This window comes from Parasteatoda tepidariorum, chromosome 9, assembly GCF_043381705.1.
Source record: "Parasteatoda tepidariorum isolate YZ-2023 chromosome 9, CAS_Ptep_4.0, whole genome shotgun sequence".
Taxonomy (NCBI): Eukaryota; Metazoa; Arthropoda; class Arachnida; order Araneae; family Theridiidae; genus Parasteatoda; species Parasteatoda tepidariorum.
The window spans coordinates 64,880,646-64,906,515 of NC_092212.1; the positions used below are offsets into that span (position 1 = coordinate 64,880,646).

The 25,870-nt window shown below is 26.7% G+C and overlaps 1 protein-coding gene across 1 annotated transcript; it reads left to right on the plus strand.

Annotated features, from left to right (window-relative positions):
* Positions 1 to 374: 374 nt before the first annotated feature.
* LOC107447848 (Crk proto-oncogene, adaptor protein) lies at positions 375 to 25,870 on the plus strand. The gene is made up of 8 exons (XM_016062878.4): positions 375 to 567; positions 6,097 to 6,219; positions 7,692 to 7,845; positions 10,106 to 10,156; positions 12,867 to 12,998; positions 14,099 to 14,209; positions 20,111 to 20,188; positions 24,464 to 25,870. The coding sequence occupies exons 1-8, from the start codon at positions 533 to 535 to the stop codon at positions 24,599 to 24,601; spliced, it is 822 nt and encodes a 273-aa protein (XP_015918364.1). The 5' UTR covers positions 375 to 532; the 3' UTR covers positions 24,602 to 25,870.

Here is a 25,870-nt window from a genome sequence, read left to right on the forward strand (position 1 = left end):
AATCAATCAGATTCACGTTCGCATTCGCTAATTTTTTGCTTGCTCTGAGAATAGTCCTTCAACATCACAAAGAAAAAAGTATTCAAGTGTGCCATTCTTACTCCATCCAACATACACATGCAATCGTTTTCCAATTCATTTACAGCAATGTGGGTGAAGTTTCCCGCACATGCAACTTTTCAAAACGCCCGCTATAGCATGTAGGGAAATAAAATATAAGGAAAATGGTCCTAAGGAACATTGCTACGAAATCCAGTCATTTATGTGGTCACTTTCACTTGTTGTGATTTCTTCGCATTAAGCGAGAATAGTCATTTTATATGTATATTATAATTGAGTTTAATTTCAGGTTTGGCAACATCATTTTATATGGTAAGTATAGTTCGAAAAATCTGGCAATCATCTAATAGACGTCTGCCGTAAAGGAAAGGCGTTGGTCATATGGTTTTTTATTTATTAAATATTACAAACCTGTCAAAGTGTCAAAATTTCTCTAAAAAGGATCTAAATAACAAAATAAATTCTTATCAAGATGGCTGCAAGCTTTGATCCCTATGATAAACACAGGTTTGTTTTAATGATGGGAATGATGCACCTATGGTATTTCGGGAATGTGACTAACCGGTTTCTTTTTTCATGGATTAGGAAAAACCTAGACATAAGCCTAAATTGTTTTTTAAAATATTTTAAAATTGGATTTAGGATTTATATATTAATTTCAACTATCTAAATCATCTAAATTGTGAAATCATTTGCCTGTTTCTAAAATTAAACTACAATTTTAGCTTAACTTGACACATTTCATCAACATTTGTCCACAGCTTTTTTTTAAGTATAAAATAAATTTAAAATGCAGGTTTATATTATTTTCTTTTTATTAATAAATATACATTATCTATTATACCCGGTTAGTTAAACTACGTAGTATAATCAATATGTTATTTAGTCATGTTATTTACATCAATGGTAATGGAAAAAAATTGTACATTTATGAATTCATAAAAATTTGATTTATATATCAAAATTATTCACGCATTTTAACTAATAAAACTAGTACATAATGTTAGTGGTTTCTCTAAATCAAGTATTGAATTTATTTCTGTTATTACCAATTGTTGAATGGGAAATTAAGTTGTATGCCTATGTTTATTAAGCTGACAACTAGTAATTATGGTAGAGGAGGAATATACCACGTTTTTCATAGACGCCTATCATTAAGTACAATTTGTTGGTGTCAATTTCTTTCCTTCTGGAGGAGCAAAATTACCATGAAATGTGTTTGCAAAAAATATATATATAGGATGACCCGGGGTAATTCATGATCACTTTGTTTCTGGGGTAAATAATGATCACTTAAGTTTTATTTTAAAAAAATTATTTTTTTTTAAATTTGGGACATGGACAAGAATGCTTGTACACTTTACTAAAGTATAACTACATTTACTTAATAATAATTTTTTATTTAATCTAACAGAATAAGTATCTTTTAAACTGCTTTCTGTATTTTCCATTTCAAAGATGGGTTTCAAAATGTGCACATTTCTGCAAAGATCCCCCTCCTTCTCTTAATAATAAATATTTTGAGTTACTTTCTTTTTCTTTGATATAAAAATAGTGTAAGCTTTTGTTTAATTGTTTCACATCTACTGTAAACATTATAATTGATTATAGGAAACTATATCAAATGTTGCCCCCCACAGATGGGGTGGTTATTGATCACTGGGGTAATTCCTGATCATTGTAATTTCTTCTTATAAATAGTATATAAAATTACTTATAAATAGCTAATTGTCTTTTCTTAAATAACAGTGCATATTTATTAAGTGGAATTTTTGTTTTGAACAAAATTTGTTTTTAACTGTATACAACACTGTATTCTGATTTACACCATTTCTGGTTTGTCTTACCTTGCTTCTATCTTAATTTTATGTGTGTACATCATTAGAATAATTTTTAAGTTTAAATTTGCCTAGTATAAATGTTAGAATAATTTTTAAGTTTATAAATTAGCCTAGTATAAATATGATGAGAAATTATAAGCCTAAAAAGGATACTAAGCTTTTAGAAACCAAAATTAATGAATTTCTTTTAATGATTGAAAATTAAAATTTCAGTGTGAGAGCTGCTGCCAGAGCTGTTGGCATACCTTACTTAACTTTACACTTTCCCTTAATGAAGTTAAAAAATCTAGCAAAAGTAACCTATGTGGGAACTCTCTTATATTTCAGAAGAACATGAGAATGAGTTGGCTGATTGCCTAAAATGTATGGCATGATGCAAAGAGTTTTGAAAACTTAAAGCATTAATCCTTCTTGCTTTTAAAGAAATCATTTTATTAGCTGCTTAAACATATCTTTTTGGTTTATTTTTTTATCTTGATGTCTTATTTGTTAATTACCATTATATAATTATTTTCAAACAGCCCCTTTACAATTAAAACTGGTGATCAGTAATTACCCCAAAAGTGATCAGGAATTACCCCAGAAATGATCAAGACCAGGTGTAATTCCTGATCACTAAAAATTTAAAATATTTTAAATTCTAATTAGATTTTCAAACAAAAGAAGTTGGCATAGGAATCTCATATAGCGTCAAACTTCCAGTAAATATTAAAATTCTATTTTGAATAGTTTTTTCACAAAATAGATGTTTGTGTTTTTTGATCAGGAATTACCTCAGGTCACCCTATATATTAAGTAAAAAATAAGTAATCCTACACATTTTCTGTAATAAAATTAATCTATGCACAGTCTAATAGAAATTTAGTTAACTTATACACTGATCCATAACTATAAGGTTACTCTCTGTTTGCATGCTTTTATTAGATTTTTTTTTTAATAAGAAGTTAATGAAGAAAATTTTAATTAAAATATATGCTACAGAAAATGTGTGATCTTCATTATTATGAAGAAATATATAAGATAACACAAACTAGACATGGAACTAAGAACAAAAACAGATTACGACTTTTAACATTAACTGCTGATCCCGGGAGACTACTGTTAATTTATTTTATAGTTTTCTAAGTCAAATTTTAATGGTCCAGACCACTATTAACCTTAAACCTGTAAGTTCTAAATTTTCTCAATAAAATATTGAGTACTTATTCATATGCTAGTTATCAGACTTAAATCTCATTAAGTTTTTGAAGCAAAATGGTAAACCATACAGTAGTCTGAAAGAAAGTTAAAAACGCATCACAGAAAAAAAATTCTTAAAGAATTAAATTTACATCCATTTCTGGGCAAGTTATAACTTGATATATTCTTTATTTACTAAAAGAACTTAAACCGGGCAATGAATCCTTTGCAATCACAGTCGATTTTATTAGGATCTGATATAAGAATTGTACTGAATCTAAATTACAGTTGACCAAAGTAAAAAAATTGGTATACCACTTAATATCACCTGTTACTTTTGCTCTATGAATTACTTATGTGTATTTTTCTTTTATTTTTAAATCCTTGATTGCTCCCACTGACATGCCAAAAATCATATAACAGCAATATTCAGATGGCGTTTGCATTGTATTATGTTTAAGTAGCCAGTACATTGAAAGGGCTTTCATTCGAAGCCCAAGACATATGTCTTATTGTTGTGTACGACTTAAACCCGAAATAATAATAGTTGAAACAACATAGAATTTCTGAAATTGTAATAAAATTCAACATTTCTCGATCCACAATTGTAAGAGTGTGTGTGGAAAACTTACTTTTGGGTGGGTACTTATTTAACATGCTCAGACTTATTGCCTGTGCTTATTCACTGAGACTAATAATGCATACTTAGAGTTGTGAGTGTTACCACCGATTGCACCACTGAATGGTATTACTAACAAGAAAAGAAAAAAAAATTCACGAAGAAAATAAACAATTTTTTATAAATTTTTCTCAGTAAATAGTTCAGTAAAATTTGGCTTCGCTAAATTAATTCAACAAAATATAGTCTAGAATACCGATACTTACATTATACTTCATTTTGTTGAAACTCCAGGTACCATATTTATGAAAAATAAAAAAAATAATTAAAAATTAATTCCAAAATAAAATGTTTTTTCCTTTAAAGATCCTTAGTTTCATTTCCTATTTGGAGGCCACATAACCTCTTCAAATATTTATTAAATTTATAAAAAATTAAACAAAATTGTAGTTTGCCTTAAATTTTTTTTTTTTTAAAATTATTTTTGATCAATCAATCAAAGACACTAAATGCAATGAAAACCATCTAAGCATAGCAGTTATGTTTGTAATATCCATCAATAAATTTTAAACTAAAACTGAGAGAAATTTATGAAGTTATCGAGATGCGTTATCTTAAAAAACAATATTACAGTACAGAACCTCTTATCCGGAAATCAGAAAACCGGAACGAAATTCAATACATTTTCCTACAATTTTTTTTAAAAAAAAAAATAATTTTTTTTTCCTCAAAAGATTTCAGAATTCTTTCTTTTTTAAAAGATGTTTACACTCATTTTAAAAATAATCATTAGTTTCTACAATGTGAAAAGAAGTATGAGTTTTTTAAAATTATTCTAAATATATATATATATATAAATTTTAGTTGAGTTTGACAATAAAAAAAAAGCTTTTTGTAGCGATTCTGAAAACCGGATAAATCAGATATCCAGAATGGTCCCGATCGTTCCAGTTCTCTACTGTATTATGTAAAGTTAAAAAATCTTATTCATTGTAAAATTTTATGAAATCCTACACTGTATTGCAAGGGAAAACAAAAACTGAGATTGTCCATGGGTGCTGCAAACCCTAGCTATGCCTCTTCAGTATGGAGTCAAATTTTAAAGCATTCCTCAAGCTGGTAGTAGATCAGAGACTGTTTAGATTGCTTTTGCATGCTAAGGGATTATGAAAATGGAATAATCATTAAATCACATGATTATATTCAGTTACTTTGAGCTTTTCAAGGACTTCATTTATCTTTATGAAGCTATGATTTTCTTGGATGACAGTGTTACTTGTCACCTGGACCACATTTAGTATAATTGTATAATTAAATCTATTTTAATGATTTTGGGGAAAACACATCACTGCCTGAAAATATTTTAGTAGGAGTATTTACATATAATTATTTTTTGTAACAGGATGATTTTATCTGCTGCCTAAAAGAGATTTAGTTTGATTCAAACAGGAAATAATGTCCATAAATTTATTTTTTAACTATATTACCTTCTAAAAAGTTTTAATTTGTGTAATATTTTGTTTGGTAGAAATTTTTTTTTGATTTGTTTACTAGTTTTATCATTAGGAATATTAAAGTATTTTCATTTTAATGGGTAATAAAACATATTTTCTTGTTGAATTCAAATAATTTAAACTAGATTTTTTAAAATGTTTTTTTAATATTTTTAAGGGCATTTAAGACTACTGAAATTTAAATGAAATATAAAAAACAATTAGAAGAATGGAAAGCATGATTTTTTAAAAACTTTTTTGGTTTTAAAAGTTATCCACTACGAAATTATAGGGGAGATTTCCGTATCGTGATCTGTGGCAAAATAATCGGCAAGTCTTGGCAACTTCCGGGCAGCAGCCCTCAAAAACTAAAAGAAACGTCACAGAAAGGGACTAACTCAAAAGGTATAACTAGAGAGGCCAACTTGCTCTACTTTGTAAAAAATTATTTTCGAGTGGTAACTAAATTTAAGTTATTTTTAGTTAAGTATTTTCCATTTTAAGTAATTTTTTCACCACTGTATATTAAACTCACAGCATCATATGAAACGTAACTTTATTGCATGGTGGCACTTTTAAAGAGCAGGCATAATTATCCTATTTCTACAAGTTTTATTATTTAATTGGTTGCCAATTTATTAATACTAATGCAAAGAGCAGAGCAGTTGGCATTTTTGTATAACTCTATGAGTTTTTGTTTTGAAAAAAATCGCTAGTTTAAAATCTACTATGACACCTTAGCACTTGAAGTTGGCACGGCAGATTACGATATGAAAATATCCCCAAATTATATCTAGTTGAAATTCAATAGTCACAGGAATCTGCTGTTTTTAATACTGTAATAATACTGTGCTTTACCTTTAATTTTGTTTGGTGGTTTTCAAAATACATTATATTCTTGCAGCTGGTATTTTGGACCATTGACAAGGCAGGAAGCAACTGATATACTGTTGGGTGAAATAGAAACTGGTGTTTTTCTTGTCAGAAATAGTGCAACTATTCATGGAGACCTTGTTCTTTGTGTTAGGTAATTTAATAATTATATAATCTTTTAAATAAGATTATTAAATTTATTTGCACCTATAAATAAATCTAATAATTGTATTTATTAGTGGAAATTAAAAAATCTTTAAACTTATAATGGTTTTTCATGTGTGGCATGAAATTTATATTTGTATGACCATCAATTTCATTTGCTGAATCTTAATGTTTAAAGTTTTATTATTGTGAAATATATAGCCTTTTATCTTTATTACCAAGTTAAAGTGATTATTTAAATGAAAATTTTTTTTTTTATCTAGTGAGATTACATGGTTTTGTAGCATTTTTGAAAAGTGCTTAAAGGTGCTTATTTTCGATTTTTGTTTTTTAAAAGCCCTTAAAGTTGCTTTTTTCGTTGGGTGTTTTTTAAAAGTGCTTGATATTCTATTTTTGAAAAAGATATTTTTTCTTTACCATGTTGATTTTTGGTACAACATTTAGTTTTCACATTGTTCTATTCGACGTTTTCACAATTCATTCAACCACTAGCCGTTTTGGTCTATCATCGGTCCATAGCATATGAAAACGGCAATCATTTTACATGTTTTATGAAATACTTTCAAATTCACATATGCGTCTACTAAGCTGAGTTCGGTGAGATTCTAGCACTCTCATATGTAATTGCTGCATTTTGCTAGATATTCTCAAGGGCTTCATTTTCCACCCTCATTTTTCGAACTAAAAAATCTCTCGTTCTTTTTATGGTGGCTGATATAATCAAGAAAAGAGTTCTTTGTCAGAAACTAGTTATTTTATCATGATTATGTAAAGTCTTTAAAAATTATTTTGCGTTTTGTTAATGTATATAATGCTTAAAAATATTTTTTAAGTGCTTAATAAGCAGGGGTCTGTCCAGGGAAATTTACTGCCATTTAGCGGTACTTTCCCAAATTCAATTTTAGGAAAAACGGTAGTTTTGCAAAATACTTTTAACATATTTTCAAAAAATATTTAAATATTTTTGAAAATATTTTCTTATTTTACCTTATTTTTGTGTTGATTTTTGTTATAATATTTAAATTTCGCAAATTATGACTAAATTTTCACAAAATGTACCTATAAAAAAAAAAAAAAAAAAAAAAAAAAAAAAAAAAAAAAAAAANAAAAAAAAACAGACAGACACCTGATAAGCACTTATAAGGTGCTTATTTTTTTTTTGAAAGATTTGGCTATGCACCTTGGATTAGTGTAATTTAAAATAAATAAATATGTTTTTTAATTTTTTTCATGGGGATATAAAATTCATAAATGTATCAGATGGTCAGTTTATGTTTGGTATACTTTCAATTTGTGAAAAATCAAGTTTTTTTCTAATATCTTTATTCCATGTAAACTAAATATTTATTAGAGCGAATATTTTTGTACAATCAACTAGTTAATATTGAATAAAAAACTATGACATTGTTTTAATTGTAATATTTATGCATTTTCTAATCTTGAGTTTTTTACACATTGCAGAGAAGACAGTAAAGTAAGCCATTATATTATCAACAGAGTTCAGCAAGATGATCAGACGAGATTTAGAATCGGAGATCAAATGTTTCCAGATGTACCATCTCTCTTAAATTTCTACAAATTACACTATTTAGATACTACTCCATTAATTAGGCCTGTAAGTGTTTTCACTATTTGTTTTGAAATTGTATTAAAAAAGAAAAAAAAGTTTTGCATTTTTGTTAAAGGTTTACTTGATTACATTAAAAAATTTCAGACATTCTAAACTAATTTTAGTGATAATTTATAATTGCTTTTTTATTGTTTAAGACTTAAATGGATATTTTAGGATTATAAAACTCTAGATTTGCATGAAAGTTATTTGATGCAGAATATTGCATAGTTTGAATGTTATTTTGGATTAAAATTTGTATTGATTACAGAATATTTATTTCAGAATAATTTAAAATATAATATTAATGGTTCTATTTTATGAATTAGAAACATTTAAAATGTCATTCACTATCTTCATATCTATAAATTGCACATTATTTTGCCTGTTCATCTATATGAACTATTTTTTATTTATTGGGCAAGATCTATCATCTCACTAATTAACTTATATTAATCATTTAATAAATTATATTTGTTTTTAAATTTTATGTTTCTTTCAAGCATTTTTTGTGCTTTTTTTCTTCAGAAAAATGAATAAATCAAAGTTTATTTAAATTTCTTAGGATCTTATTTCCTAAAATTCCAATTAGACAATTCATATGAAAAGAAAAAAAACTTTTCTAATATGTTATTGTGATCACACTCTGTATTATCCATGTTTTTTTTTTTCCCTCTGAGAAAAAAATTATTTAATTGCAGTTACAACTGCTAATAATAATTTGGGAAATAAAAAATATTAATTTGAGAAACTTTTTTTTTATTTCAATTTTTATAAGCATTTAATTGATATAAATTAAAGTTACATCTAGTGATGAAATGACCCCATTGGACCTGAAACAAAAGCAACCAAACATTAAAATTATTCACTGCAGTTAATATATATACAGTTTAACTTTCTAAAACGTAAACAAAGAAAAATTTGCATACTTCGTATACTCTAACTGGGAAATCTTCAGGTTAAAGTTAGTTAACTCTAGATCGAAGTGATAAACAATTATGTTCATAGTGAATTGAAATTTTGGAATCTAACCTGGTGTTTCTCTTGTAAAGCTTGTTTTGAACTGTGACTCAGGGTTAGTTTACATCATGAATTCAGGTGGAACTTTTGTTTGGAATTTGAATAGATTTAATAAAGAATAATCAAAAGTCGTATTTATTACTATACATTATTAGAAGCAGTTTCTACACATATTTAAGTTCTGAAACTTACATAGGGCTTGCAAATTTATGTTATGGAAGACAAATGGAAAAGTGAAATTTGATTAATTTACACTAGATTAGTTTACTGAACAACTAGTTTTGAACAGCTGATTTTCATTTTTTATTACATTCAGGCGAGACAATTTTGTCGTTTATTTTCTTCATCTTTTTGTTTTAAGAATTGTGAAAAAAAATTTTGGTCAATTTTAATGGAGCATTACTGATAAAACTTATTCTTATATTGTTGCTTTTTTCTCTGTATGGCAGATAGATAACAGGTAACATAAAAAACTGTGATTTTCAACATCAAAGTTATATTTTAAAAACTAAGAACAATTTTTTTTCTGTTTCTCTTTTGCCTTTTTCTATTAACTTTTCTTTTTATCAGTGTTTTTATTAAGACGCAGCATTTTTATAAAAGTGCTTCTATTTGACTTTATACTTTTATCATCACTTTTTTTTCTAAAAATACAGCTATGTGAAAAAGCATAGTTGAAATTTTTAGTGTTAAATTTTCTAGTTTAAAAATTAAGAAAGATTTTAGTTTTGGTTTTTATCTAGTTTTTTATTTTTTATAAAACTTGGTTTTTTACCGATGTTTTTGTTATAACGCAACAAATTTTTATTAAACTTATTTTTTTTAAAACTTTTTCTTAATTCAGCAGTTGGAAAACTGAGATACTCATCTTAAAATTTTCCATTGAGAATTAAGATTGATTTGTATTCTGTTTGTATTGCTTTTATATATAATCTTTTATTTTTATGATAACACAGTATTTTTAAAAGCATTTCTGATAGATTATATTTCTTTTAACGTTTTATGGATACCTTTTTCTAGAAAATATTATTTTTAGCATTACAGTTTTATTTTAAAAATTAAGAGGATTTCCTTTTTTTTTCTAAATTTCTTTTTTTCAATTTTTTTTTTCATTCTTTCTTGCTTAGTTTATTTATATGTATAAACATAAAAAGCCTCAATTAATCTTTTTATGCTATTCCTTTATCTAAATCTTAATTAATTTTGATTGTTTTTTCTAATTATGATGATTTTTTTATTATTTTAGGCTCCTAAAAAACTTGAAAAAGTTAGAGCTAAATATGATTTTGATGGAAGTGTAAGTATTTGTACTTTTAGAGTAAATTTATAAAATAGTTATTACTGTCCTGTTCGATAAATTTTCTAAATTTTATATGCAGTTTAGGTTGTGAATTATTATTTTTAATGTTGTAGTTGTTTGTGTACTTTAATTTTTCAAGTATATCTTTCAAGATTTTAGTTCATGTCTAAAAAAGAACTATGCAGTTCAATATTGCCTTATAATTATTTTAATAGTATATGATGTTAGCAAATAGAAACCAAAATTATTCACGCTATTTCTTTAATCAAATTTTACTTTAAGAAATCAAAAATCGAACTTCTGAAATTTCGAGATATGGAAATATCTTTTAAGTTACAGTGCCATTATGTAACTTGTAATAATGGTTGTTTTTGTTACATTAGCTGTTATAATATATTTTTGCATTCACAATGTGCATTACTTACTATATCATTGTTGTCATAATTATCTGAAAATTAAGAGGAATTTGGATATATTTCCCTCCCAAAGTTATTTTCTATCTATATCAGTTTTGTTAACAAGGCATAATTTGAAAGAGAATGGAAAAAAAAAAACATTTTAAAATTGCTAAACTTTTATGTTTATGGAACACATACATGACATTATGATAAGTAAATTTTATCAAAATCTTTTATATCACCTTCAGCTAGTTGTAGTTTGAAGGAAAATCTTCGTTAAAATTTTTTTTTAAATTAAGACTGAATTAAAATTAATGCTAGAAAAAAACTTTGTTAAATGACTTTTAAATCACCTAAAACTGTATTTAAAAAAGTTTATAATTCTTTAATTTATATTTCTTACGTTGTTTTCTTCAGGATCAGGTGCAAACAAATTAGCCTTAATTGTTTTTCTTGTGTGCTATTTTAATTTTTGAAAAAGTTTCGTTACAAAAGTTATTTTTAATTTCACTACAAAAAGTAAAGACAGTTTAATTAGTACCACTCAATTCTTTCTAATTAGCATGGATTAATTTTTTTTCCGCTTTAAGACGGAATTCCGCCCCCCCCCCTCAATTTAATAAAAGGAAAATGTTCTCTTTATCAAGAAAGTTCTGCTTTTTCGAGTTCTATTCCCCCCTCAGAAGAAAAGACTACTCTTTCTTCTATGTAAGCGTGATTTAAAATTATTCACGCAACACAGTGCCACTCCTATTCACGTGATTTAAAATTACCTATCACTATTCGTATTCACTAGATTTAAAATTACTCATCGCGATACTTATTCATGTAATTAAAAAAATCTCACATCAAGATTCTTATTCACGCAATTTAAGAAGAAGAAAAAATTGCGCATCGCTCGCACTTTGCGATTCAAATTCACACTATTTAAAAGTACACATTGTAATACTTATTCTCGGAGTTCAAATATTATGCACCGTGTTCTGTTCTTATGAGATTTTACACATAGCCTATTCAAATTCATGTAATTTAAAAACATCCCAGCGAGATCTATATTAACGAAATTTAACAATCACACACTGAGATTTATATTCTTATAATTATATATATAATAAACAGGGGTCGCATTCCCCCTAAAATTCATAAAATTCCTAAAACTATGTGCAAACCCTAAAATTCCTAAAAATCTGATAAAATTTTGTTGGTGTTCCTAAAAAATTAGAGTTATAGGCTAAATATAAATAAAAAAGCAATAATCTAAAATATAAGAATTTAACTACATTAATTAAAACTGTTTTAATTTTGCCACATGGGAATTCTGATCCTGAGAGAGGTTTTTCGATAAATAAATCAATGCTTAATGTGAGTCACCATGAGAATACTATTATGTCTCTTAGACTAATCAAAGATACCATTCGAAATTATGGAGGGGTGTTGAAGATCACCACAACACTATTGAGGGCATTAAAAGAATCTCACAAATCATATCAAGAATATATTAGAAAAATGATCATGATTAATTTGTTTTTCTCTAACTTCTAATATAAATTGCTGATTTGAAATCTAATAATATCACACAATAGTTTTTCTTAATAAAGTGAGGTAAAGGGTAATAATAAAGTTTTGATTAAGAAGGTTAGAATTAATTAAAAATCCAAGTTGGTGTTAATTTATTTTTTCTCGTGATTTATTCTCACTTTTGCCTGTTCCTGAATTATGCACTTAGTTTCTGATAGGTAATATGTAAAGTTGAAATTTCATTTTTACACTTTAGAGATTTCATTCTTGACTTAATAAATTTCAGAGCTTTATTTTATGGCTTGCAATTATTTATGATATGTGTGGATGAATTGTAATAATCTTCAGTTATGTAATAAACTACCGTGTGATCTGTTTTTATCCTAGCAAAATAATATATTACCCCTAAAATTTACCTGAAATTTTTTGAAAAAAGTTCATAAAATTACCCTAAAATTTTAAAAAACTTTGCTGCTACCCCTGAATAAAAAAAAAGAACGTGCATCGATATATTTAATTATAACGTTGATAATATTCTTCCTATTTGCAATTTTTTCTTGCACAAATTTCAGGTATTTTTACAATTTTTCAAAAATATGTTCATCACATAAGTTTTCATTATTCTATTTTCATCATTTTTGATTTTTTACCAAACTCATCCTTGAATTACTTGAAATTTAGAAATTTGACTTTTCTGTAAAGTATTTTTCTTTTTAAAATTAATGTCTCAATTAATTGTGCTGCAAACATTGTAACTTTTTTCATACCTTTCTTGTTTGTGTACTTTTTAGGGAGATCCTGATGACTTACCATTCAAAAAAGGAGAAATACTTACTGTAATTTCAAAAGATGAAGATCAGTGGTGGACAGCTAAAAACAGTTTAGGACAAACTGGATCTATACCTGTCCCATACATTGAAAAGGTAATGGTATTTTCGACCAGTTTTAGAATTAGTTTGCAACTGAGTGTTGTTTAATTCTTTTGAGCACGATACATATTTGAATTTTACCTGGTTACTGTTTTTTTCCATTTCCTTATAAGAGAACAACTCTGATAAAACTTGTATTATTTAGAACAGTAGATATAAATCACATGTCTCAAATTTTTCTCATGTTTTATATTTTATAATTGTCGTTAACCAGCCGGCCCAATTTTTGGGTTTAGGACTATTAATGTTCAACTACGTAGCCTTGTAATTTTGAACTCAATCCAGAAGACAAGGGAACTCCTGTATCAAATATTAGGAGAAACTTGCCTTTGTGTAGGACTTTTTGTTTAAACTTACTCGCATTTGTATTTCATAGAGAGGAACACCAAGAAAACCTCCCACGGTTAACCTGGCGGCAAGGGGACTTCAACCCATGATCCGTCTACTACTGAGGATATTTCACGTCAGCACTGTGGTCAGTGCAAGCCAGATGCAGAATTCGTATCGACCAGCCATTGTGGCACTCGAACCCGGTTCACCTCATTAGAAGGTGAATGCTCTATCCCTTGCCTTGAGCCATCACGTTTCTCATGTTTTATATTAAAAATTTCTTTTAAAAGAGTGAGGAATATATTTTTGAAAATGAGAAACTACGTTGAATTTTTATGACCATCAATAAAGAATTTAGCATAGGAATGAAATATAAAACTTTTTAGGACCACCTCTAAACGTTAGCATGACCGCCCCACACCAACTGAACATCTTCCATTGGATTTATATTAATAGTGAACTATTAGATGATCCTTGGGTTCAATTCGTTACAAAATGCCTTTAACAGAAAATATATGTAAAAACAAAAAGGAATAATACTATGATACAATGTCAGAGAGGATTCTATATAGCAATCAACTTTAAATTGCTGCTCAGAGCGCCATCTGTTGGATTTTGAAGATATTAACATGAATTGTGGAGTTTCCCTATCGCACATGAAAAACTTCTGATTTAGAATATCTAGTTTATTGCATTTGATTATTGTATTCGCTTGTTTCTAATCTATGATTAAACCCAAAATTTTAATTATATTTTTTCCTTAGGTGGATGATAATTTTTTACCTGATGGTGTACAAAATAGTCAACCCCCTACTTCTGGACAAACACAACGATCTTCGACAGATCCAACACGGTATAATACTCCTAATATACAAGTAAGATGCCTGTTTGCACTGCTTCTAACATAGTTTAGTCTTATTAATCATTCACAAGTATGTTTTTATTAAAAAAAAAGCATGCCAGTTTGCAGTTTATTAAAGTAATGAGTTTCCCTTCACTAAATTTAGCACTTATCTAAGTTCTGATATGTGTTTTGAAAGAATTGTTCATAAATTGATGTGTGATTGCTTTTGAAAGAAAAATTGCATTGGAATGTAAATTTGTCTCCCAAAATCAGTTTTGGTGCATTGAATTTGTTTCCTTAACAAAGATTTTAATATCTATAACTAGTTTTAATAAGCCCCTTGTATCACAACTGACAGAAATAAGATGAGAAGTGAGTTCTTTTTATAATTTAGTTTATTTGTAACTTAACATTTACGAAGAAAAAAATGATGTCAATTTCAAAGAAACTATCTTTTTAAAATACCATAAATAGTTGTTACCTGCAAGGAAGTACTTTAATTTCAATTTAAATTTTTTTCAAGAGATGTCCTAGATATTTTTAATGTTCTTTATGTATTGAAGTTTAGTAATTTAAAATTTGTCTGGCATCCATTAAATCACAGAAACCACTATTGATATGAATTAGGGATATTTTAGCATGATAAGACGGCAGAAATATTAAAATTATATTTCTGCTTTCTCACGCACCTCTTAAGCCGTAACTTGAGCTTAGCATAATATGCATCAAAAAAGGCAAGCTATGTCACAAATAAAGAGCATGACAGTATGTGGCACCACTGCACCATTTATATTTAAATATTTTCTGCAGACTTTTTAGATATGATCAACAATAAATTTAAATGATTACTTCATATATTAGTTTTTATTTCTATACAAATACAAAATTATTCTGAAAAAATACTTAACACATAACTAATGAGGAACCTGCAAGCGTTGGGTAATCACAGAATGTTGATTATTTTAACTAGTCTATATCTTAAAACTCTCTAAAATCAATTTAGAATTTAAAAAACTAACTCGAATATTAAAAAAAACTTAACTTAAAATTAGCCCAAAACGAAATTAACTTCACGTGACACAAAACGGGGTGGGGTTTGCTTATGATGTCAAAGTATAGTAACTCAGCGAACGGGAGGAGTTAAACCAAATCTTCCTATCTAGAAATGTGTTACAATGGCATTTTAATTTGAACTGCATTTTTTAAAAATTGTATTTCTTTCATGTTTATATCCTATATATATATTTTAAATATATATATGTAGTGTATATCAGTTGCATCCTCCCCCTTGAGAAAATTTTTGTGGGCACCTTTCAGCATAATGAAATAAAATTGAGGAACAAAAAATAAATGTCGAAACTACTTTTTTTTTCAATAACTTTTGAAATAAATTTATTTTTCTTTATTTATCCTGATTTATTTTTATTTATATTTGTCTATATACAAAAGTCTGAACTGTTTTGAAAGTTTTTTATTTAATGAGTTGATCCCAATTAGGGGGAATGAAATGAATGGTATATGAGCTGGAATTATAAGTTGTTAGGTAAATAAAATTTTTCAAAAAATTCTTTTTTTATTATTAACTTCTAAAATATTTTCTTTAATTTTTTTTTTTTTTGAAGAAACGTAAATAATGCTAAACCCCTATCATTTTTTATTTTAACTTTGATAATTTTTTCTTCTAGATAAAATTACTTTTTAACTTTAAAAAAAAGAACCTGTACACCACTTTTCTCTAAGAATAAAATCCTTTCACTTTAAAAAGAAAAAAAAGAAAGAAAGAAAGTGATCTGAACAGAATTTCATAAGCATTTTAATTCAGTATAATGAATTATTCATTCAGAGAAGCTTATTAATCAGAAAAAAAATCTTATAAAATTAAATTATAATTAAGTAAGTTATTGTAAAATAGTCTTAGCAACAGTATAATCATCACCTCCTAGAACAAGGTGGTATAATGCAGTAGTTACAGACAATTTGTGAGTATTTTTTTCATAGCGTTTTGACGACTTTGCACCAAATATGTCTTTTTCCTCCTTTTGGTACACTAAAAAATAATTTATTTGGCGTGTTTAACGTAGAACTATTGCACATGTTACAATGCAACACTTGTAGTTTTTGCTTGGAGCCATTTGTAAGAATTTATACTTGGCGCTGCATATGCTTTCACAGTTTCACAACATGATGGGAGTCGTGGTTGTACTATACTGTGACATCATCAGAGCGGATGGGAAACCTAGCAGCTATTTAGGGGGTGGGGCTAGTCGAGCGGTTTTAACTATTAGTAACAAAATAACTAGTTATCGCACCGGTCTGAAATTGGTGTCTATCTTTATAAAAGGGCATGATGTTTCATTTTAAAACATAAAAAAAAAGCATGCAGGTTCCTCATTATTCAACACTATTTAAACTATCTCTTAAGACTAGTTAACAAAATGAATCTAAATAAGTAATTATTTGACACTACTTAGATTATTACTGAAGACAATCTAATAAAATAAGTTCTTATAGATGACATCATTTTTGCTTATTTATACAAATTAAGTATATAGCAGAATTTAAGTTATTTCACTGATCTATGTTTACAGATTAAACTTTTCAATAACATGGTCCTAAACTTAGGGGCCACCTGGCATTCACTGATAGATTCTCATAGTGTTACGTCATTCATCCTCAGCCATTTACCGCTTGTTTGGGAATTTGTGTTCGCAAAGGGATTTCCAGATTTAAAAAGGGAAATTCGCTAACACGCGGCCCAACCACCAGACAATGCTATGAAACATGTACAAAATATTAAAAAAAATTAAAATACTTATTTACAATTTAAATATTGGACTGTGGTGTCTTGACTTTTTAAAAAATTTAATTGACTGAAAATAAATACATAACAGAAAAATATACTCGTTGCTATCTAGGGAAGTGATATGCTTCCGGGGAATTTTTTTAACGCCGAATCAAATTAATACACACCTAAGTCGATAAATTTAAAAATTAAGAAGCTATTTCAATTTATAAAACAGAAAATTCTGACTCTTACTTATTTATGCATCTGACCTAGCTATCCAGGCAAGTAAGTTATTGATTCCAATGTATTTTTTAAGTATTTAAGGGCATAAAAGTACTTGCCTACTTTTCAGGGTTGGCAGGTTTTTGACATGTGACAGTTTTTGACAGTTTAAACCATGGTTTAAACCGTCACGTCAAAAACCTCACTGTCAAAAATGTCGAAAATGTCAAAAACCTATATTCATATGTGAAATTTAATTAATACATAAAATTTATATATTTTTTATAAAGGATAGTGTTTCTAAATATGTTCTAGAAAAAATAAATTTAAAATTTTGAAGAAACACTTATATTTTGAATAGTAACCAAAATCTTGTACTTTTGAAAACTCACATCTTTTGTAATATTATGTATTCATTTTCATGTGTTATTGAAAATCTGCAGTGATATTATTAAGAAATTTATTTATAACCAAATTTAGTGTATAGTATAGATTATACTAAAAATTAGACATTTTTAAAGATAAACATTAGCAGTTTTGTACATTAGACATCTTCTTTTAAAGAAAAATCTTTTTAATATTCTTTTAAATCTTCTTAATAATCTTTTTAACATAAGACAATACAAATTTAAGTGCTTTCTGTTAAATACACAGAGTAGTTAGTGTCGATTTACAGTATATTCAGCCTATTCATTTACTATGCTGAAAATTTAGTTTATCCAAATACTTGTGAATTTCATTTTGCTGAATACGATATAGTTTTGTTGAATATCTAAATATTCAGCTGTTGAATAATTACTTCTTGCTTTCAAGATATGCATTATTTGTATTCTTAATACAAGTGGAGAAAAAAAAATTAAGAGGTAAAAATTGTTTTAAAATGATAAGTGTAATAATTATAAATAAATATAATAAACAATATGAATTATATTTATCATTATTCACAAATATAACTACTTTTAAATTCAAATTAACATACTGGATAATAAAGATATTCGGTATAACATTAAAATTTTTTTTTATACACTTGTATCAAGTTTGTATTTATACAACATAACTTGTAAGTTCCTTATAAATATTAGTTATATGTTCCTTATATGTCAAAAATGCATAGTAATAAACTTTTAATTTTCTTAAGTATCAAAAAAAAAAAAAAATTTTTTTTTAAATATAAATATTTAAACAATTTTTGTGCAAAATTTTTCTGCACATGCATTTGAATATAAATTTCTGAGATTTTAAATCTGTTATTTTACCTTAATTTTAATTAAAAAATATTTTAAAACCTGCTGATTACCTATAGTATAATTAAATTTCAATATAATGCATGGCAACTGTTGGTAGTTTTGAAGTTTATATATTTTTTTGGCAAACTTTAGTTTTTGACATTTTTGACGGGTTTTCGACGGTTTAAACCAGTATTATACCCTTGTCATGTCAAAAACCACTTTTTGACGTCAAAAACCCAACCCTGCTACTTTTGTACACAAACTTTTTTCAAACCTTGCCAAATTCTTAAGAAAAGGGGATCTTAAATAAATATGATTTATGTTTCCAAATTTTATCAGAAATTTTAAAGCTGAAAATTAATTTTAATTTATCTAGTCAATTTAACGTTTCTTAATATTTCTGATGTGAATTTTATACCTAATGTTCATGAATGTTACCTCACTTTTTTAATCCTAATTTTTAAGTTTATTTATTATTATTTATCTTTAAAAAATAAAGTACATGCAGTTAAAATTTCATAGTTTAAATTTCAAACCTTTTTGGTATTCTTAAAATATTTTAATGCAATTTATAATTTCATAACTATGATTTGTTTTTAGAAATTTTTAAAGTTAAAGTTTTTATTAATCATTATAAATCTTATTCTTCACCTTTTATACTGATAATTCTAAATCAAGTGCTCAATAAAACTTCAAATTAAGACAACTTTTGGTAAACTATCAAAAGTCTAAAATTTTATTGGTATACTAGCGGTAACTATATTTATATAAGTAAATCTATCTCTATATTATATATTAAATTGTTTCCTTTTAAGGTCTATAAAATATTACTTCTAAATTAAAAAAAATTTTAAACAAGCATGAATTATGTTTTTCTTTTGGTTATTTTGGTTTGTTGTTCCCCCAGCTTGATAGTATAACCATTTACAATTAAGTACCTTACCATCTTAGATTTGTATGTTAGCTAATTTTCTTCCTTCCACTGTGTTTATTTTCTCTCTTTTGAAGTCTGAAAATTTAATTCTTCATATTTGTGGAAATCTACAATCCTTTTATTTACTCTGAATTACACATTACTGATCTCAATTTGTCTAGAAAAGACGCAATTTTATGACACTATTTAAAACGTTTTGCTATCCATTGAGTCTATTAATAGTGTATCTCCCTGTATAAATTGTATTAAGGTTATTTACAAATTAAAATCAAAAATTGGTATTGATATTGAAATGATTTAAAGGTTATCCCTATGAATGTAATTTGTGAAAAATAAATCACCATTTCCATAGAAATAATCTATGAATCGTTTTCTTTCTTATTTTTAAAGCAGGTTTCGCTATTTATAGTTGCAGGTTTTTTCTGGAAATCTCACATCAGGATTAGTATAAGCCTGACAAAGGTTCATACAATTTTAAGTCTGAAATATCACTGACTTCTTAATCACATTCTTGATCATTGAAAAAGTGCAAATTATTAAAATGTCATTAAAAATTTGTGGATTACCAATCACATGCACAGTTTGCATTTTAATTTAATAAAATCATTTGTTTTTTCTTTAAATGATTAGTTTCTTTAAGTTACTCCGTCCTAGTGTCCTTATTTCACTAGAAATATAAAGGTTTGAAAAAGAAAATCTTTTTAAGGCTTGATATATAGATATTTTTTAAACTGATTTCTTTTCTCCTTTTTATTTCATCAGAGAATGCTACCAGCATTAGCAAGAGTTAAACAAGCTAGAGTACCTAATGCTTATGACAAGACAGCTTTAAAGTTAGAGGTAAGATACGTTATTTTCTAACTTTTTTTTAATTTTTGTCCTTCACTAATTAAATATCTTGGGTAATTAGTTTAGAAATAAGATGTGAAACTACCTTGATTATTTGAACCCTTCTTACAAAATCTGCTTCAATCAAAATTAATTTAGAATTTATTTTTAACTTTTAAATCTTATTTGCTTTTAAAGTTTTTCCAAAAAAAAAAAAAGTTATCTAAAAGAAAATATTGAATGAGTGAGAAATAAAACAGCTCTGTATCTCTTAGATATATTTAAGAGCATGGTTAATATTATTATTTAATCACTTGTATTAAATCTTTTTTCTTAAAAAATCCTTTATTCAAATAACTTTTTTTATTTGGATATTTTATAAATATATTTCTAAGGTTGCAATTTTTATAAAGTTTTATTTCATTCTTATTAAATGTTTTATCCCGAGAAACAATGAGAGGATAATGTATGTAAATTATTATGAGGTTGTTGCATATGAATTGTCGGATTTTTTTAAAAGTAACTTTCTTAATAATTTTTTTGATAAATGTTTATGAATTTTATAAAAGTTAAATATTATTCTAATACTAATTATTTGCTCTTTCTTATCATACTTAAAGTTTTATGCATTATTTATTTTGTATTGTTGTAAAGGTTAATTTCTAAACATGAATTCTCGCAATTTACCTGTTATTTTTTTATGAATTCAAAAATGGTCTTGGGGGCTGAGTAGCTGTTTGAAACTAAAACATTAGTGCTGCATTTAGTAAAGCTACTGTTAATGAATGGACACTTCAATGTTTGTTTAAAAAATTTGAAGATGGAGAGGAAAATCTTGAAAATGAACCACGCAAAAGACTAGTCAAAGTTTTATGATTCTCCATCGCGAGCCCTTATGAAATCTATTCCTTGCATTACGGTTGAAAAGTTGCATAAGAATTAGGATTTAATACAGTAATGGTATCAAGCTACCTCTCAATCATTGGCAAAGTCCTAAATCGGCAGTTTGCTTCTAAGAAATAAGAGAGCATTCTTGAACCAAAATATTAACTGTGATGAAAAATAGATCCCTTATGACAATAAGCATCGTTCAGCGCAATGGTTAAATGTAGAGGGACCAATTTTTCTTCATGATAACGATCGATCGTATGTTTCATTGATTGTGGCAAACAAGTTGGCTGAATTAAAATGTGAGGTTCACCATATTTACCGGACAACTTTCTCTGTGATAAAAAGTTCACCAATTTAGAGCAGATCAAAAACGACTTTTTAATCTTTTATTGACATCAGAGAGCCAAATTTTTTATGAAAGTAGTAGCTGAAAACTAGTTACAGGTTGTCAAAATTGTGTTGATTGTGATGGTTTTTACTTCGATTAATTAAGTAGTTTTTTTAAAGAAAGTTATACATTTATCGTAAAAAATCCGACTTTTAGTAAATAATAGCGTAATATTTGATATTCAAAATAGAGTAAATAGTAATAAAAAAAGACTAAATGTGGATTAAAACGATGTGGGAAATTTTAACTTCTGCATCTGTATGTGTAAAATAACTTGTTATTTAATAAACATACTTCAAGTAAATCAATTTAGTTCTATGCTATTAAAAAAAAATTCTATGCGGAAAAAAAAAAATTTCTTCTAAAAACTTACTAAGCATGTAGTTTTTGTACATAGATGAAAAAAGACTTTTCTGTGAAAAGTTGTGTAAAATCGCCGATTTTGTAAAATTTTTTATTTATTTTTTGTTTCCTGATCTGAATCAACTTATTCTTCATTTCATACTTAACTGATGCAATTAGTAGTTTTCTTTACACAATCACAAAAACAGCTGTAATTTTATTTTTTGCTTTATTAGTTAGTAATAATTTTCTAATTTTAACAATATCTGCTGAAATTTTTTAAGTACTTGAGTTTTGATTAATGTATGTAAAAAGGAAGGAAAAAAATCCAAAAAAATCTTAAATTAAGATTTGTGTTTAGTCTTTTTTTTTTATATGAAACAAAAATATCAGGTCTAAGAATTTTTTTAATTTTCAGTCCTGGTAATGATAAACCTTACACAGTTTAATGCATTGAAATGAAGACTTATATAGCTTAACAATAACATTTTTATGAATTGCAATATACCATGATATCAAATGAATTATGGTAAAGTGTCAAAAATCTTTCATTTAATTGTTCTACAACAGGTGATTTCAAATCAAAAAAGTTTTCTTGATGTGATATCACTATCTCTGGTTGTGGTTCTGGTTTATTATTTTCTTTCATTTAGCAAAATTCAGATAAATGTTATGGATTCACACTAAGTAAATGTGTAAAAGTGATTTAAAAATCATTTCGAAATTTGCCGTGTAAAGAAAAAGTGCTTTTATTACAAAAAGAAAAAAAAGTACTATTGATTTTTACGGTTATCATTGAAAGTGGATGGTCATAGTAATGAACCTTAATTGTTTGGAACATTGATTAAATGAAGTCATCGTTGTCCTAATATACTATAGATAATTGATGTTTTACTGTTAAATTTTTTAAACTCAAATTTAAATTGTAATATATGTTTATCTTTTTCTAATTTTATAAAAACTTAGTAATGTGCAGTAACTTTTTTAAATTAGGATTTCCAAATTTATTAATTGAATTTTTATGAGGGAGAAAAATCTCTTCCTCTATCCATTTTGAAAGAATTAATGTGTAAGTTATATGTTAAAATTAATAATTACCATCACATCTCTCTTATGTTCTAGAAATTTTGAAAATTGTGATTTATATTAACTGCTGCTTTTTTTTAATGTTGCTTTAAAAAAAATCCTGAAAAATAAATATTACTCTGAACAAAATTTTAAATTTTTTTACTTTCTGTTGGTCAATTTTATAAACAAATGGAAAAGTTTTAAGTACTCGTATGAACCAACAAGAATTTAATACAGATTTTTTAGTTCCAACTGCAGAATTACAGCAAACTTTTGACAATTAATCGTAGAATTTCTTGATTTGTTTTTATTTATTTCATATTTTCTTGTGTCCCAAAAAAAGGAGAGGAGAATTTTTTCAACTGATTTATTTCAACTTCAATAACAAGTACAACTGATTTGTAAAGAATAAAGAATGATAAAGAATAAAGCATAGTTGAAAAATAAATGATAAAATTTGTGCCACTGGTTACAAAAATAAGGGAAATTTCATAAAAATCGGGGGATATTTATCCTGGCTACTACTGACTAGGTTCAAAGAGATTATTCTTATCATTTTTTTAAAGTCAAGCTGTTNTATTTTATCCTACTAGGCCACATGTCTGGCTTAATGTTATGCTACATTACAATTTGTGATCCGTCCTTAGCAATTGTCCATCAGTGTATAATAATGCTTATTTCAGTGTTTTCAAAAAATGTAACTTTTAGAATATCTACTAAATGTTTATTATTGTTAAAAGTGCTACAGCAAAGCATAACTATAGATTGATTTCTAACTATTCACTCAATTTGGTTTTCTTTGTAAGTAGTGGAATTAATGATCTTCTTTCAGATGGTTGGTTTAATCAATTAATAATAAATTGATCTTTATAATAGTCTGAAGTTTTTTGTTATTTATGTCTTTAATGATAGATTTTTTCATTTTTTTATAATAGATTCTTTTGTCTTTTAATATTTGATTCTTTTTTAATAGTGTTCCAGGTGAGGAAAAACTTGAAATTTTCAGGAAAATTTATTTTGACTTTAAAAAGCTGTGAATAGTAGGGGAAAGTTGTGCTTTTTTACAAAAACCTTAAAAATTCCTGACTTTTACCTAGAAAATAATTAGCCTTAGAACTGTCCCTAACAGTAATCAATTATTGAGATTTGATTTAAATAATTCTGACATCTATTACAATTATTTGTTGCAAAAATTCCATGTTTTCATCCTCATTCGATAATATTGTTTTGCTCACAAAATCTATTTAATATTACCAAAAAAAAAAAAAAAAAAAAATCCCAGTTTTCAAACAATGAAAAATCGCATGCTTTAGATAAATATGGTATGGATTTGCATTGAAATTTTCCTGAAATACTTGGAACAGTCTAGAGGAATTTTTTTCTGAACTTAATAACTTAACCCTGTAATAGTGCATTTAATAAATTTAAGTATTAATTAATTAATTAATAAGTAATTAATTAATATTAGTAATTTAAATATTAGTGCTTAAGTCAAAATTCCTACATCCAGATCTAATGCACTGTCATTCAAAAAATTATATTTTTTGACAGAATTTCTCTTTTAAATATGTTTTGTCTAATTTAATTTTTTATTTCAGGTTGGAGATATAATTAAAGTCACAAAAATGAACATAAACGGACAGTGGGAAGGAGAGTTGAAAGATAAAGTTGGTCATTTCCCTTTCACGCATGTGGAGTTTCTGGATTCAGATAATCCAGATGAGGAAGAACCCTAACTGATTCTTGAAACTCCTGACAATATTTTTTTCTTTTTGCCAAAGAACCACTGTGAGAGACATTAATTATCACACACTTAGCCACCTTAACACCCTTCGAGCAAATGAACTCTTTGTCCCCCCCCTTGTAAATATATGGAGTGGTTGGTGTCAATTTTTGTCAAACTTTTTAGCTCAAAGTTACTTTTTTTTTAAAAAGAAATAAATGGAACAGAAAAAAAAAGCAAAGCATGAGGGAGAAGTGTGCAAATTTGTCATGTCCTGCATGTTCAATGACAATCTTATTTTTTTTTCTTCCTTGCCATTTAGAATGAAGCTAGTCACTAAACAATGAGTATTTTTGTTTTGTTTGTCAGTGGTCAGGGGCAGGCTGTTAACAGGGATGCACAACTTCCGGCCAGTGACCCTTAAAGCCATTTAATTTGGCCTCTGAACTGTCTTTAATATTAATAAGTATTAATAAAGATATGAAAAAAGTAAGACATCTTTTTTATAACCATGCTCTAGCTCTGTAACATTAAGTTCCTGATCTAGTTTAGATTTTTCTGAGTGCTTGATTGTAACATTTTTTTTTATTTGGATCATTGTTTGCTGCAAAATGTGATTTTATAATTTCAAAGTTTCAATCATAACCTTCACACAAATTTGATACTTCATTTGTATACTTAATAAAAAATTTTGTTTTTTGAATACTTAGCTTTAAAGTTAACTTTTAAAGTGAAAATTATTTTTGACTTCCTTTTTTTTTAATATCTGTCTAACTATAACTGAAATCTATAACGTAAACTTATAGAAATATGTGATTTGGTTTATCTTTATTAAATATTTTACACCTGAGTAAAAAAAAAGAAAAAAGAATCAGCTATAATTAAGTAGTCAATCATATTATTTCAAACAGTCTTAACACACCTTACATTTTTATAATTACTTATGTTGGCTTACTATATGGTATTCTCTAGTTACTGTGGTCCACTAGCAAGAATGATTGTGCGTCCCTGCTGTTATGGTAAGTAAAGGTTTGAAATAATGGTATTATATTAGGTTGTATTTGAATGGTATCATAATGTTATCCTATTTTGCAGGTTATTATTTATTGTTTACTGAATATGTTCTCTTGTTAATCTGAATTTTTTTTCTTCTGTTGAATATGAAGTGAATGATTTTATTTTTACTTATAGTTTATAATTTCAAAGGATTGATTACTTTTTATTAGAAGAGGAATAAATAAATTTTTATTATTTGTTTAAATATGTAAATTTTATTATGGTA

Bases quoted from the DNA above. Each gene is read 5' to 3' on its own strand.
- LOC107447848 (XM_016062878.4), top strand. From the start codon at position 533: ATGGCTGCAAGCTTTGATCCCTATGATAAACACAG. The intron at 6,220-7,691 runs GTAATTTAATAA...TACACATTGCAG, and splicing joins GACCTTGTTCTTTGTGTTAG to AGAAGACAGTAAAGTAAGCC. The intron at 10,157-12,866 runs GTAAGTATTTGT...TGTACTTTTTAG, and splicing joins AATATGATTTTGATGGAAGT to GGAGATCCTGATGACTTACC.